This window comes from Eretmochelys imbricata, chromosome 4, assembly GCF_965152235.1.
Source record: "Eretmochelys imbricata isolate rEreImb1 chromosome 4, rEreImb1.hap1, whole genome shotgun sequence".
NCBI classification, from domain to species: domain Eukaryota; kingdom Metazoa; phylum Chordata; order Testudines; family Cheloniidae; genus Eretmochelys; species Eretmochelys imbricata.
This window is the reverse complement of record NC_135575.1, coordinates 12740696-12755645: the sequence shown is the minus strand read 5'-3', so window position 1 is coordinate 12755645 and position 14950 is coordinate 12740696. Positions and strand designations below refer to the sequence as shown.

General features: G+C 45.2%; 2 protein-coding genes across 5 annotated transcripts in view; one reads left to right on the top strand and one right to left on the bottom strand.

Annotated features, from left to right (window-relative positions):
* HGSNAT (heparan-alpha-glucosaminide N-acetyltransferase) overlaps nucleotides 1-6035 on the bottom strand; it is a 31563-nt gene extending 25528 nt beyond the window's left edge. For 2 of the 3 annotated variants that reach the window (XM_077814862.1, XM_077814865.1), the window contains exon 1: nucleotides 5780-5998. In XM_077814862.1, coding sequence (XP_077670988.1) covers nucleotides 5780-5882 — 103 coding nt within the window. In that variant the 5' untranslated portion in view covers nucleotides 5883-5998. Of the gene's footprint in view, nucleotides 1-5779 lie in introns of all 3 variants that reach the window. The other variant, XM_077814864.1, reaches the window with a different exon arrangement.
* A 45-nt stretch (nucleotides 6036-6080) lies between these two features.
* On the top strand, nucleotides 6081-13752 carry POMK (protein O-mannose kinase). 2 transcript variants are annotated; one of them, XM_077814867.1, is made up of 3 exons: nucleotides 6081-6098; nucleotides 6780-7087; nucleotides 9612-13752. In XM_077814867.1, the coding sequence occupies exons 2-3, from the start codon at nucleotides 6800-6802 to the stop codon at nucleotides 10383-10385; spliced, it is 1062 nt and encodes a 353-aa protein (XP_077670993.1). In that variant the 5' UTR covers nucleotides 6081-6098; nucleotides 6780-6799; the 3' UTR covers nucleotides 10386-13752. The 2 variants fall into 2 exon arrangements, with proteins under 2 accessions (XP_077670993.1, XP_077670992.1); XM_077814866.1 differs by lacking the exon at nucleotides 6081-6098 and adding an exon at nucleotides 6156-6174.
* Nucleotides 13753-14950: the final 1198 nt, after the last annotated feature.

The following is a 14950-nucleotide window of genomic DNA, read 5'->3' as shown; positions in this document are numbered from 1 at the left end:
TCACCCTGCCCTGCCATACTTGGGGTTGATGTGTTCCTATACCATCTCCCAGGACTGTATTTATGCCATAACTCTATGTTGGGGTGTACCTGTACTAACCTTCTGGAATGTGTCTATATGAATACGCAGTGCCTAGTACTTCTTGGGCAGGGTGGATAAAAATCAATGATTTAAAAAAAAAAATCAGATTTTTTTTAATTTAAATCGGATTTTTTTGATCAAATGCTTTTTGAGGAAAAAACCTATCTAAAGACAGTTTGAATTAAGATACATTATATCTCAAAGATATCGCATCATGGAATACGGATTATAAATTCTAATTCTATAGTATGAGACAATATATTCATGTAATGTTTAAGAAAAGTTTTGTTAATGAGTTCTAATAGTAGTTCATGGATTAGGGACCCAATCTTATGGGGTTCCAGGGGCTTCTGTACCGATTATTTAGGTTAATCTTTCTATCTACCCAACAGGACTCAGTGCTCAGTCTAGAAGATACTATCAGAGATGCTTAGTTTTACAGTTCTCAAACTGTGGATTTGTGTCTCCAGAGATAACATGCTCGATAACAGCAAAAATGTTTTAAAATAAATAAATAAATAAATAATATATAGAGGTAAGAAATAACAGACCTCAACCCTATTGTCCCTCTGCAAATTTGTGTACACAGAGTCAATCTCTTACCTCTCTCTAAAAGTGCAAAGTTTCAAAAAGTTCAATGAATAGAAGATTGTTGTGGGCAGAATAGATCTGGACAAGGAGAAGAAGTCTGGAGATAAATGTGAGAAGGGAGGGACAGGCAGTAGAAACAAAAGTGAAACTGTTTGAGCAGCATATTCCAGAAGTCTAGAGGTCTTTTGGAGTGTAACCTTCATTGATTTGCGATCTACCATACCATTCTCTCACTAGAAGGGAAAATCTATAATGGCAGCAGGCCATAAAAGAGACCAAGTTTGGGAACATTTTAATGAAGTTCCTCTACCCGTGGGTAAGACAGGCATGTGTGCAAAATGCAAACAGCGCAACAAAGAAATGCAAGGCCGGTTGACTGAATGAAACAACATCATGAAGAAGTGTTCCTTCTCAGAAGGAAGCTGTCCTGAGGATGATGAAAGAAACATGTCTGAACATGCAGGATCTTCAGGTTGGTAAACTTTTTTATTTCATACTTCTTTCTTGAGGACTGCCTGTCTTTCTTCTGGACTGTTCTTGAATTCTCATGTTTGAGCAAAAAATATAGTTGTTACTCTATGGTACTAGCATTTTAGATGCAGTTGTCATAAAAAATAAAGACCTGAAATAGGCAGATTTTCCTTTTACAATTTCACCTTTAAAGTAGTACTGTCAGTGAATGCAATAAGTAATACTAAATGAGCAGTATGGTAATAATAATTAAATAACTGCATTGGCTTATTTTGTTTAGGAGAATCCATCCTCGACATACAGGATTCTGAAGACTCTCCACCTTAAAGATCACCATCATTTTATATAGTTTCAGAGTTATCTGCCAATGATAGTGTTTCAGTCACATCATGTATGTCACATAGCCACAATATATTTATCACCTGTAGCAAAAAGAAAAAAAAAAAACGCCATCATCCAGAAACAATAATAGATAAGAACCAGCAGATTACAGAAAGAGGTAATTGATGAAAAAATTGCCTGGTTTGTTAATCATACGGAAAGGAGAGTTTGTTGCATAGAGAACCCACACTTCATTAACATGGTTCAGTCATTAAGACCAGAATACATTTCACCCAACAGAGCACATGTCGCAGGCAAACTGCTGGACTGTGAATCACCAGTGTAACACTGTTGCAAAAAAAAATAAAAATAAAAAAGCAAACATCATTCTGGGATGTATTAGCAGGAGTGTTGTAAGCAAGAAAAATTGTAAAAGAGAAATTGAGCAGTGTGCAAAATGTGAAATTGTTAACCTGAGTCTTGATGGGTGGAACAATGTCCACAATGATCCTGTTGCATGTGCTTGTGTAACAGAAGGGAATGTCTTCCTTACAGAAACAATTGATACATTAGGAAATGCACACACAGCAGAATACTTACAAGAAGTAGCAGTAAAAGCTACAACAAACTGTGAAAAAAAATTCAAATGTCTAGTATGCAGCTTCATCACACAAAATGCTGCAAATGTATCCAAGATGAGAAGAAATTTGGAAGAGAGTCCCAAGCTAATAACATACAGTTGCAGTGCTCATTTGATGCACCTCCTAGCCAAAGACTTCAGTGTTTCAGAAATAAAGGCTAAGGTTGAAATTGCAAAATACTTCCATAACAACCACTTTGCACCAGCTGCTCTGAAAAAAGTGGGAGGAACCAAGCCAACTCCCCCACAAGACATGTGATGGAACTCAGCAGTGGACTGTTTTGAGCACTAGATCAAGAACTGGCCTAATCTGATGATAGCTTGTGAACAAAATTGTGAAAAAATAGGTGTTCCTGTCACAGCCAAAGTTCTCAGCATTGGGCTTAAGAGAAATGCTGAACACAGGCTGAGTACCCTGAAGCCTATTTCCGTAGCCTTGAACAGAATGCAGGGAAATAACTGTTTTATTGCTGACGCTGTTGAAATTTGGAAGGAACTGAGTGAGATCTTAAAAAGAGAACTATGCAATGACAGCGTTAAATTACAAGCACTAAAAAAACCGAATGGGACAAGCACTATCTCCAGCTCATTTTCTTACAAATATTCTCAATAGTCGGTACCAGAGTCAAACCTTAACGGCTGAAGAAGAGGAGTTGGCTAGGACATGGACATCCAGCAATCATCCCTCCATAGTGCCAACTATAATAAACTTCAGAGCTAAAGGTGAACCCTTCAAGAAATATGTTTGCTGATGATGTTTTAAAAAAAGTCACACCAGTGAACTGATGGAAGTCACTTAAACACTTGGATTCAGAGACTGTTGAACTGATAATCTCACTTTTAACAGTAGTAGCCTCTTCTGCCAGCGCAGAAAGAATATTTTCTTCCTTTGGACTAATTCATTCCAAATTGAGAAATCATTTGGGACCTGGAAAAGCAGAAGAGCTTGTTTTTCTTTTCCAGATTATGAACAAACAGGAAAATGAAGGTGAAGACGACTGAGTTAGCTGTAGAAGCCAATATTTTAAGTTTCTCGTGTTGACCTGGTGGACATAGTCGATTTAATTTTTGTTGTTTTTTTTAAATATTTCATTTAACTATTTTAGTTAAAACAAATTTTAACAAAAACAAACCTGATTTTAAAAAACTTGAATGTTTAACTAAATTCAAAAATTCATATGCTTGTTTTATTAAAATCTTATATGTTTGCTGTTGAAGAAAAGAATCCAGAATGCATAACGCTGTTGTTTTACTTAAATAAAACAGTTTAAATGTCTGTCTGGTGATGTTCTCCTCCTAATATAGCATGGCAAGAAAATCCTCCAAATATTAATGATTAACCTGTTGAATTGGAGATAGTTCACCTCCCAATGACTTCATAAATATCTGCTTCAATTACGTTTGGTAAATGAAATAACCAATCATTCATTCATTTTCTGATATAGCTGTAAAACTAATCTGAAGTTTTCAAAATAAATCACTTAAAAATGTATAGTGTGTACCTTCTAAAAATGAAACCTACATCTATCTGAGTTGTGAAGAATATATATTAAGGTTTTAACAACCAACAAGAATGCACTTTTATGTAGAAATCCATGATTAAATTGAGTCTTCCTGACTAGTAATTTAAATCAGATCCACCCTGTTCTTAGGAGTGCCTGTGTTTTAGCTATGGCTCACCATGTCTTTGCCAAGTTCACGTACCAGACAGTGAACTTGTAAGCAAGCCTTTGCTTATTGCAGGGCCTGACTTTTGCTCATAGCCTGCCTTTTACTAACTTAACCCTGATCTACACGGGGGGGTTGACCTAAGATACGCAACTTCAGCTCCACGAATAGTAACCTGCAGATTCGGGCCTAGGTGGGGATGATCCCAGCGGAGCTCCAGTCTGTGGTGTGCCCAAGCAAAGAGCTTTGTTCTAAACCAGGCAGGCATTTCTAGCTATGAAACATGTTTGGGAGGACAGGAGAATGGAAAACCAACCCCAGCCCAATCCAGGCAAGGATGGGAGCACTACTGCAGAGAACAGACAGAGTACCCCTGAAACTGGGGGAGGGACACAGGAAGGTGGTAGGGGAGTGAGAGTGATGGAGAGACTGAGTTGGGGAGAAGAGGGGGCGTGTGTGTGAGAGAGAGAGCATGGAGTGCGAAAGGGCAGTGGGGAGAGCGTGACAGACAAGTAGAGAGAAGGAGGCAGGGGTAGAGGGAAGGGGGGCAGATGAAGTGATGGGGGAAGACAAGGGGCAGACAAAAGGGTGTGGCAAGTGTGAAAAATTGGGAGGGGGTGGGGGGGTAATGGATGCCTGTATAAGACAAAGCCCTGAATATTGGAACTGTCCCTATAAAACTGGGACATATGGCAACTGCAGGTGTGGGGGAGAAGGAAATAGCGGCCAGACTGGGCAGGAGCAATTCAGCTGGCAGGGCAAGCCAGGCACAGGAGAATGGGGGGCAGGCCGGGCGGGGGAAGCAGACAGGGGTGGAATGAGGGGGAGCAGATCAGGTGGTGGTTCATGCCAGAGGGGGGGAAGGAATGGAGAGCAGGGCGGAGTGGGGGGAATGGAGTGGAGAGCGGGGTGGGGGGAGAAGATGGGGGTTTCAGGACAGGTGGGCGGGGGGCTCAGGCTAGGCGGGGAGGAGGGAACAGGAGGCTGGGGGGGAATCAGGCCAGACGCAGGGTGGGAGGAGCGGCTCAGGCCGGGGCGGGGGGAGAGGAGGCGGGGGGGGGGGGGAGGGGAACCAGGCCAGGCCAGGCCGGAGGGAGGGGGGCGGTGGTGTGTGTTCAGGCGAGACTAGAGGGAGGCAGGCAGGCAGGGGGAGCTCAGGCCACGCAGATAGGGGGGGGGTTCAGGCCGGGAGGGAGGGAGGTGGGGGGGCTCAGGGCAGGCCAGGCCAGGCAGGAAGGGGGGTAGGGTTCAGGCCAGGTGGTAGGGAGGCAGGCAGGTGAGGGGGGGGCGGCTCAGGCCAGGCGGGAGGGGAGCGGCTCAGGCCAGGCTAGGCCGGAAGCAGGGGGGGGGGGGGTTCAGGCCGGGAGGGAGGGAGGCAGGTGGCGGGGGGCCTCAGGCCAGGCGGGAGGGAGGCGGGGGGGGGCGGCTCAGGCCGGGCCAGGCCAGGCGGGAGGGGAGGGGAGGGGAGCGGCTTAGGCCAGGCCAGGCAGGAAGCCGGGGTGGGGGGGTTCAGGCCAGGCGGGTGGGAGGGAGGGAGGCAGGTAGGTGGGGGGTTCAGGCCAGGCGGGAGGGAGTTGGGGGGGGCCCTCAGGGCAGTCGGGAGGGAGGGAGGCGGCTCAGGCCAGGCCAGGCAGGAAGCCGGGGGGGGTTCAGACCAGGCGGGTGGGAGGCGGGGGGGCCCTCAGGGCAGTCGGGAGGGAGGGAGGCGGCTCAGGCCAGGCCAGGCAGGAAGCCGGGGGGGGGGGGGGTTCAGGCCAGGCGGGTGGGAGGGAGGGAGGCAGGCAGGTGGGGGGGGGTTCAGGCCAGGCGGGAGGGAGGCGGGGGGGGCCCTCAGGGCAGTCGGGAGGGAGGGAGGCGGCTCAGGCCAGGCCAGGCAGGCGGGGGGCCGGGCCAGGCGGGAGGGGAGCGGCTTAGGCCAGGCCAGGCAGGAAGCCGCGGGGGAGGGCGCGGTTCAGGCCAGGCAGGCGGGGGGCGGCTCAGGCCAGGCAGGCGGGGGGGGGGCATTACCGTGCGGCTGGGTGAGGCCGGGCGCCAGCAGCGCGGCGCTCAGGGCGGTCACCGCCAGGCAGAGGGTGGCCGAGGGGCGCCATCCCCGGCCGGGCCCCGCCATCCCCGCGCCGCCGGCCGGCCGGCCGGGACTCCGCTCTCCCGCCCGCGGGGGCTGCGGCTCTCGGCTCCCGGCCGGGGCTGGGCCCGGGCTGGCGGGAAGGGGCCGGGCTGGCAGCGCCTGCGGGCCCAGCTCCCCCGGGACCGGAGAAGGCTGGAGCGGGCTGGGGGCGGGGGCGGGGGCGGTGCATGCCGGGGCAGGGCCCGGGAGCGGGCTGAGGTAAGTCCCGGCCCGGGGGCGGGCGGCTCCTGCCCCGCGAGCGGCACGGCCGGGTTTCGCGGCGGGGCTCGGCGAGGTCTGTGCCGTGCCCGCTCCGACACGCAGCCCCTTCCCTCCCCGGCCCGCGGGCTAAGGCGCCTGCTCCGGAGTCACACCGGTTCGCTGGGGTGACAGACACAACGATCGGGCCTTACACGCCTCGGTTGGCAATAACAGCCTGTCCAGGGGTACCCTAATGTCAGGCCGTTGCTGAATGGACAGGTCTGGGGCCACTCGCCCCGTGCCAGGCGCTGTACAAACACCGTCGCACCTGCTGACCAATATGACAGCAGCAGTCCTTCCTTCTCCCTGCCTCTGCAGCTCTGCTTTCCTCTCCCTGGGTCCATGCAGAGCTCCTTCACTTCCTGGACAAAGCATATTTGTGGACTGGGGCCTATGTTTGTAAAAATCACAAAAAAGGACAGGGGGCTGTGGAGGCAGGAGTAGAGCTCGAAGTGCTTTTCTTTTTTTTTTTTAATCAGCTGACTCTATTTCACACTGATGGTTTCTCTTTAAATATCTTATGGAGTATTTGGGTGGCTAGAGGGAGAGGGTTTTGCAAAAAGGCCCCCAAACATTTGTCCCCTGTCTTTCCTTGTCACAAAAGAGTCTTGTGTTTACTGGGTTGTTTGTGTATTACAGAGAATGTAGAAGATAGCAACATGGACAAAAAACTCCATTACATTAAAAAAGAGCTGCTCCGAAGGGAAATTCCTCCAGTCTTGTTGGTGCTGCTGCTTCTAGCTGTGCTGCTCCTGAATTTCCTTCTGTACATGCATCTCAACAATTTCTCCGTCACCACTGTGCAGCCTGACGTGGACTCCAGCCTCTGCCCATTTGGGTACTTCAGATTAGGACTATTGAAAAATTGCTCGTCCTGGCTGACTTGTGAAGCCATAAATACAGAAGTCAGGAAACTGAAGTGTGTTGGTGAAGGGGCTGTGAAAAAGGTTAGTATCATGTTGGGTAGGTGGATCTCCAAGAGGAAAAGTTCACATGGTGTGTTGGCTGATTATCAGTGCATATGCTGCTTCTGGGATAATTGTCTCCACAGTAACTAATTATTATAGACACGCAGAGAGTTATGATGACTATAGATGGCATAAACAGAATCCCATAGAGTCAGACTTTGCCTCACTTACACTGAATCGTAAGTTACTCTGCAAGAAGTGGTGCTGAAATCAACAGCACTGCTTGGGAGTATGATGCTTCTCAGGGCTGGTCTTCATACGCTCAAATCGATGGGAGATTGCTCTCCCATCGATTTCTGTACTCCACCTCAATGAGAGGTGGAAGCAATGTTGGCAGGAGAGCATCTCCCATCAACATAGCGTAGTGTGGACTCTGCAGTAAGTAGATCTAAGCTACATCGACTTGAGTTATGTTACTAACTAGGGCTGTCAAGCAATTAAAAAAATAAATCGTGATTAATCGCACTGTTAAACAATAACAGAATTCCATTTATTTAATTTTTTTTTATGTTTTCTACATTTTCAAATATATTGATTTCAATTACAACACAGAATACAAAGTGCACAGTGCTCACTTTATATTTATTTTTGATTACAAATATTTGCACTGTAAAAAACAAAAAATAGTATTTTTCAATTCACCTCATACAAGTACTGTATTGCAATCTCTTTAGCATGAAAGTTGAACTTACAAATGTAGAATTATGTACAAAAAAATAACTACATTCAAAAATAAATCAATGTAAAATTTTAGACCCTACATGTCCACTCAGTCCTACTTCAACCAATCGCTCAGACAAACAAGTTTGGTTACAATTTGCAGGAGATAATGCTGCTGGCTTCTTGTTTACAGTGTCACCTGAAAGTGAGAACAGGTGTTTACACGGCACTTGTTGTAGCTGGCGTTGCAAGATATTTGTGTGCCAGATGTGCTAAAGATTCATATGTCCCTTTGTGCTTCAACCATCATTCCATAGGACATGCATCCATGCTGATGACGGGCTCTGCTCAATAACAATCCAAAGCAGAGCTGACCGACTCGTTCATTTTCATCATCTGAGTCAGATGCCACCATCAGAAGGTTGATTTTCTTTTTTGGTAGTTTGGGTTCTGTATGTAGTTTCCACATCGAAGTGTTGCTCTTTTAAGACTTCTGAAAGCATGCTCCACACCTCGTCCCTCTCCGATTTTGGACAGCACTTCATATTGTTAAACCTTGGTACCTCCTTTGCGTTTTGTCAAATCTGTAGCGAAAGTGTTTTTAAAATGAACAACATATGCTGGGTCATCATCCAAGACTGCTATAACATGAAATATATGGCAGAATGAGGATAAAACAGAACAGGAGACATACAATTCTCCCCCAAGGAGTTCAGTCCCAAATTTAATTAACACATTCTTTTTTTTAATGAGCATCATCAGCATGGAAGCATGTCCTCTGGAATGGTGGCTGAAGCATGAAGAGGCATATGAATGTTTAGCATATCTGGCACGTAAACACCTTGCAATGCCAGCTACACAAGTGCCATGTGAATGCCTGTTCTCACTTTCAGGTGACATTGTAAGTAAGAAGCAGGCAGCAGTATCTCCCGTAAATGTAAACAAACTTCTTGTATTAGTGATTGGCTGAACAAGAAGTAGGACTGAGTGAACTTGTAGGCTCTGACGTTGTACATTGTTTTGGTTTTGAGTGCAGTTATGTAACAAAAAAAAAATCTACATTTGTAAGTTACACTTTCACGATAAAGAGATTGCACTACAATACTTGTATGAGGTGAATTGAAAAATACGACTTCTTTTGTCTTTTACAGTGCAAATATTTGTAATAAAAATATATAAAGTGAGCACTGTACACTTCGTATTTTGTGTTGTAATAGAAATCAATATATTTGAAAACGTAGAAAAACATCCAAATATTGAATACATTTCAATTGGTATTCTGTTGTTTATCAGTGCGATTAATCGCAATTAATTTTTTTCAGTTAATCGTGTGAGTTAACTGCGATTAATTGACAGCCCTATTACTAGAGTAACTCAAATTGCATAGCTTAAATCGACTGGCAGCGGTAGTGTAGACAAGCGGTAGTGTAGACAAGCCCTCAGATCGAGTAAGGGTGGCAGGAGAGAGAGTGGTCTGTATAAGATCTCTCTTGTAGACAGTTTGATTTAGTGGCCAGTTTGCATTTAATCCAAGTCATACGCTCATGAGGGGAGCACAAGAGATCAGTAAATACTATATGCAGGAATTACCATGTCAGTGCTGTGCAGCTAGCAGTAACTCCACTGTAACATGTAGGTGTATACAAAGCCTCACCTAACAACTTCAGTAGCAGTTAAAGTCTAGTTTGTAATTGTGTAACTTGTTCATTTAACAGCATTGTGTCTCATGAATGCATAGCTTGCAATCTTGTGGCTATTTCATTACCTGCAGGTCCATAATAGCTTCTGCTGATCAGTAGGAAAAGGTTCCAAATGTTTTGTTTGTCTCTTGCTCTGTTTTTAGGTCTTTCTTTCTGAATGGAAGGAAAACAAAGTATCCCTTTCCCAGCTCGCCAACTCAGAGCTGGAGGAAGATTTTCTTCATGGACTGAAGATGCTGAAATCTCTCCAGAGCAAGTATGTTGTCAGACTGCTTGGCTATTGCGAGAAGCAGTTCACAATCCTTACCCAGTATCACCCATTAGGCTCCCTGAAGAACCTGAATAAAATGCTGGACCTTCCCAAATATAAAGGCTTGAATACTTGGCATCGCAGATTCATGCTCGCAATCGACTATGTGAGCATCATCCATTATTTGCACAACAGTCCTTTGGGCACCTTAGTAATGTGTGATTCCAATGACTTGGACAAGGTGTTATCGCAGTATCTGCTGACAAGTGACTTTCACGTTCTAGTGAATGACTTGGATGCCTTGCCTCTTGTGAACAAGAGCGCTGGCAAGCTGGTGAAGTGTGGCCATCGGGAGCTCCAAGGCGAGTTTGTAGCTCCTGAACAGCTCTGGCCCTATGGAGAGGAGGTGCCATTTGAAGACGACCTCATGCCTCCATATGACGAGAAGACGGACATATGGAAAATTCCTGATGTCTCCAATTTTTTCTTGGGGCACGTTGAAGGAAGTGATATTGTCAGGTTCCATTTGTTTGACATCCATGCAGCATGTAAGAAGAAGAACCCAGCTGAAAGGCCTTCCGCCCAGATGGTCGTGGACACATACAGGAAAATTTTAACATTGCTGCTCAGAGAGGCTGCTATGCCTGGTACCAGGGAAATGTTATAAATAACTGTAAGAGAACATACATGTACTTTGATTTTATGTCCTTTTATTTATTTAGCACCCACAGGGTGCTAGGTCCTTTACAAACTGGTAACAGGACAAGGTCCCTACCCAAAGAACAAAGAGGAGACAAAATTTACACTAGTGATGGTTTGAAAAATGGTAAATCTGTTTCATGAAAAAAATTGAAATGTTTTGACCAAAAAACTCCAATTTTGAGGGGTTTTAGTTTTTTTGGTATCTCCCCCTCTCCCTTTTTCTTTTTTGCCACTAGACAAGGAGGGGCAGAAAAGGACGATAAAGCGGGGTGGTATTTTTGGTTTTGAAAAACAAACTTTTTAAAAAAAAATTTTAATCAAAACGTTTGAAAATTTTTTTCAAAAATTCCACAAAAAATTCTGCCTCTTTTTTTTTTAAGGCCAGTTTTTGTCAAAAAATGGCTTGAATGAAAAATTTCATCCAGCTCTAATTTACACCTGGAGGATTGGAGAAAGGAGAACAACAAATAAGCAAAGTAATCCAGATGAGAGAGAGAGACATATTCCTTATTAGCTCCGTGTCAATTCCATACCACTAGCTTGTCTAAACAGTGTTCTCCTCCTCTCCCTTGCACCTTCCTCTCTCCAGTCATTGGGGGCTGTTCTAATGGCCAGCCAGCACCGTGCGGTACTGAACAGATCTCCCTAATGGAGGCACAGTAGGCTGGTGTCCAGCTGTTTACTGGGGCAGGGGCTTGTCATGGCTGGCCAGATACCTGCCTCCTGAGCAGCTCCCATCTCCCTGGAGATGTGGTATGTCAGTCTCTCTAGGCCTAACTGGAGGTAGGAACAAGAGCCTGTCTTCAAGGCCCCCCTTGTTCAGAGCAGCTACTTGCTGGCTCTGCCTTCTTCTGCCTGGGGGACATGGGTGATTTCTGGCTCCAGCTGAATAGGATGGGGGACAGGGGAAGCCCATCCTGTCGGCTTTACTGTCATCTTTCTGTCTGTGGGCCCAATTGTTATTGTTCCAGCTCCCACAAGCATGCTAGGCAATTCAGACATACAAACATTACAGGTGTCTGCCCAAAAGAGACTGCAATCCACAAAGTCAACATACTGACAAAGGAGCTGGAAACACACTGCCTTGATTTTCAAACCATTGCCCACTTACCAATTATATTCTCATAAAGGCCCTTTGGAGAAAGAGCATTGTTTTCCCACTGCTGTGTGAAGTGACTAGCACACTGCATACACAATAATCATTTTTCTCACATAACTTCATTCCACTGAGATTTTGCTAGTTTGTGCAGATTAAAAACTCCCTCTCTTCCCCCTGCATCCCAGAAAAATCCCACCACCTTCAGAGTAGAAATGAAGTACTATCTTTTTGCATTCACTTTTCCATGACACTGTCCTAATGACCCAATGGGCAGGTGGTGTTAACAATGGAAAACGATCTCTTCCTTAGACACTCAAGTAGTATAATTAAAGGAAGGGCTGGAAAATACAAATCCTTCTATATTTTGCATACAGAATTCTCTGAGGGCCTGATCCAAAGCCCACTGAAGTCAATAGAAAGTCTTCTTTGGCTTCATAGAGCTTTGGATCAGGTTTTTAGTGCCCAGATTCCATGGTTATGGGCTTGATATAAATACCTGGACAGAGCATTTTCAGGGAACAGAAATGCCTTACTACAGCAGCAGAGTTTGTTTTCAGCAATTCAGTTATGCCCACACTGCCTCAACGGGCATGTTGAACATATGTAGAGTATTAATGATGTCAGATGGACTTTAAAGTTATGTACCTCATGACTTTAGTTTTCTGTGGATTATACTTTCAAATATCTAGGAGTAGGCTGGAGTAACTGCCATGTTGTTTTGAATTCGGATACAACCTGTGGCAGAGGAGATAAACTCTCCCAGAGGGAGTACAGTGTGTACTTTTGTTCCTTCTTGTTTTGCTCTTCTCCTTTAATCTAAAACAAGCCTGAAAATGTATGGCTGATTTTTGGTTTAGAACAACATACCCCACACACTGTGTGTGGGGATCTCTGAGTCAGATTGACAGCTAATTGTTTGCTCACCAGCTGAAAATATAGCTTCCAAATATTTAAATTTTAAAAAGTGGGAGCAGAGATCTTGTATTGGTGATATTGGTGGCCATTCTCCTGGTTAATTGTGATCATGTGCGGACAGATTAGCATGACTGTTTAGTAAGACACAGTCTGCTTGTCATGGAGGCTTGTGATTTATAGCTTCTAGCCTAGCCAGCTAAGATGCAAGAGAAGTTATCTTCTGTGGACGCCTACGAGTATTATGTTGACACCAGATGTAAAAATCTTGCTTATAAACAGGAAAGCTTTTCTTCAAATGGCTATGTTATAGTTGCTCTCATCTTGTGCTAGTGTCTCTTTTAAGGAAGTCTGCCTTGTTATTTTCATTTCTTTGATTATCCATGTTCAGTTTGGCTTGTTACATTATATGGATTTTGTTATGTGCCCCTATTCCCCCAACCTACTCATCAGCACCCCTCAGAAGCTTCCTCATTGCTCCGCCGTGAAGGAAGCAGGGGGCAAAGATCATAAACCAAGATTTTCAAAAGGGACTTGGGGTTTTTGGATGTCTCACATCTTTCGCCATTCTCAATTTAAAACATCTTAAGGGAGCCTGATTTAAAAGAATGCAAAGCTGCAATGGAATTTAAAAGAATGCAAAACGGCAATGGTTGATTCCTATGGGACTGCTTACAGAGTAAGGGGATACTCAATGTGAGTAAAGGTATCAGGATCTGCTCCTGTATTAACTATATTGATCCGAGTTAAATAGCTTTCATTTTAGTCGGGTATGAAGGAAAGCTGGATGTGGTGAGTAAAAGCTGGACACAAAGTTTTAACTGTACACCAATAAGTTTATTGTACAGTTAAATGGGATTGCAAGAAATATAAATGTATGATGACTATAAAATAGACACGTTATACATCTGCTGTAAAAAGAGACCAAAAAACTGTCAGGTTTGTTATACTGAGCTTTCGGTAAGGACCAGAGTCTGTCCTCCTCAATCATGTTGCACAGTATCTTACTCTGCAAACAGCCATATTGGTTTCACAGAGTGAGGGGGACAGATTCTGTCCCTAAAATACCATTTTGCCTTGGAAACGTCAAGATTCATTAGTGGATGAGGCCATCAAAGTCTCCCTGTTTTTGGTTACAACTTAAATATGAGGTATTTGTACACACTGACTCCAGGACCCAGAGCCATCCTCTCCACTGCCTCCCACTGGGCCTTAAAGTTTTCTGCCAGTGTTTTTCATTTGAAGTTGAGCACCAGTGATGAATTAAACCTAGTTTGAATGTGGTATTGTGTGTTTAAAAAATAAAAATCCTTGTATAGAATGTTGCCTGCTATTCTATGTGGAAACACTAGGTGGCAGTGTGAAATACCATTTAACTTCAATTGTGTGCAGTTGCACAGTGACTGAATAACTTGCACCTTAGGCCCTGGAGCCACCTAGCCCTTCATCCAGTAGTTTGTGCATAAACTGCCTCTTAATTCCTTGGCAGGGCTTATAATGTTCGGGTTAGTGGAATCCTTAATTACAGTGGGTGAGTAAATCACATGGGGCAGGTTTCAATGTGTAAATTACTTCATTGGGAAAACTTGTGGGATGAGTGTAAATGAAGCGGTTCCCCCTGGGAACGGTGCACTCAGTACAGAATAGCCTATTGTCTTTGCTGTGTCACATTAACCCCTTTATTGTGTACCTCTGGGACAATGCACAGCCCATGGCATGGTGCAGTCCAACAGCCAGCAAGGACATATGTGGGTACCTAGTTAACATACAGCTGGATGGAGAAGCTGTGGAAAGTTGTACATACTCAGGATTTTGCTTTTTTGTAAGGAAGAGCCCCTGCGCTGTGCTGTTAACACCTCAGCGGCAGGCTTTGCTTTTCATCCCTTCATGTGCAAATCTTCAAATAAGCTTAGAGGCCACCAGCACAGCTGCTAGAGCCTAGGGTGTGCCTTCCCCAATATGCCAGATATGGAGAATGTCCCTTTGGTGGAGAGCTCTTGGTCACTTGGGCAGACAAGAAAGTCCCAGTCTTCTCCTGGGCGAGAGAGCAGATCCACTCTGCCACCTTTAATCATTTGATCCAGGTCTGTGTTGAATAGTCCCTCCATTCCCACCAAGGGGCGAGCTGCTATAGAAAATACCCAGGACATAGGTGAGAGTCACCTAGACAACCCCAGCTTGCGCCCCAGAGCTGCTGGCCATCTTGGATGAGACGTTCTCTGCCAGGACCTGGTCTGCTGTGTTTGGGTTACAATTTATACCACAGTGCATGTGAGGAGAATGACTGGCAGGGCAGAGGGAAGGATTCTGAATGAACTACTGCCCCTTTCTGTCTCCATAGAAGCACCCAATGCCTATACAGTCTGTCTGGTTGGCAAAGTACGCGGAGCCAGGTTCCGACTGTCTGCAGGTTCATCTGTGTCCATGGTCTGATGGGGGTATTTCCATTGACTGCAGAGGGCTTTGGAGCAGACTGTAGATAGACAATCTCTATAGCAACCAGCACATTTTTATTTTTA

Bases quoted from the DNA above. Each gene is read 5' to 3' on its own strand.
- POMK (XM_077814867.1), top strand. From the start codon at position 6,800: ATGGACAAAAAACTCCATTACATTAAAAAAGAGCTGCTCCGAAGGGAA. The intron at 7,088-9,611 runs GTTAGTATCATG...CTCTGTTTTTAG, and splicing joins GTGAAGGGGCTGTGAAAAAG to GTCTTTCTTTCTGAATGGAA.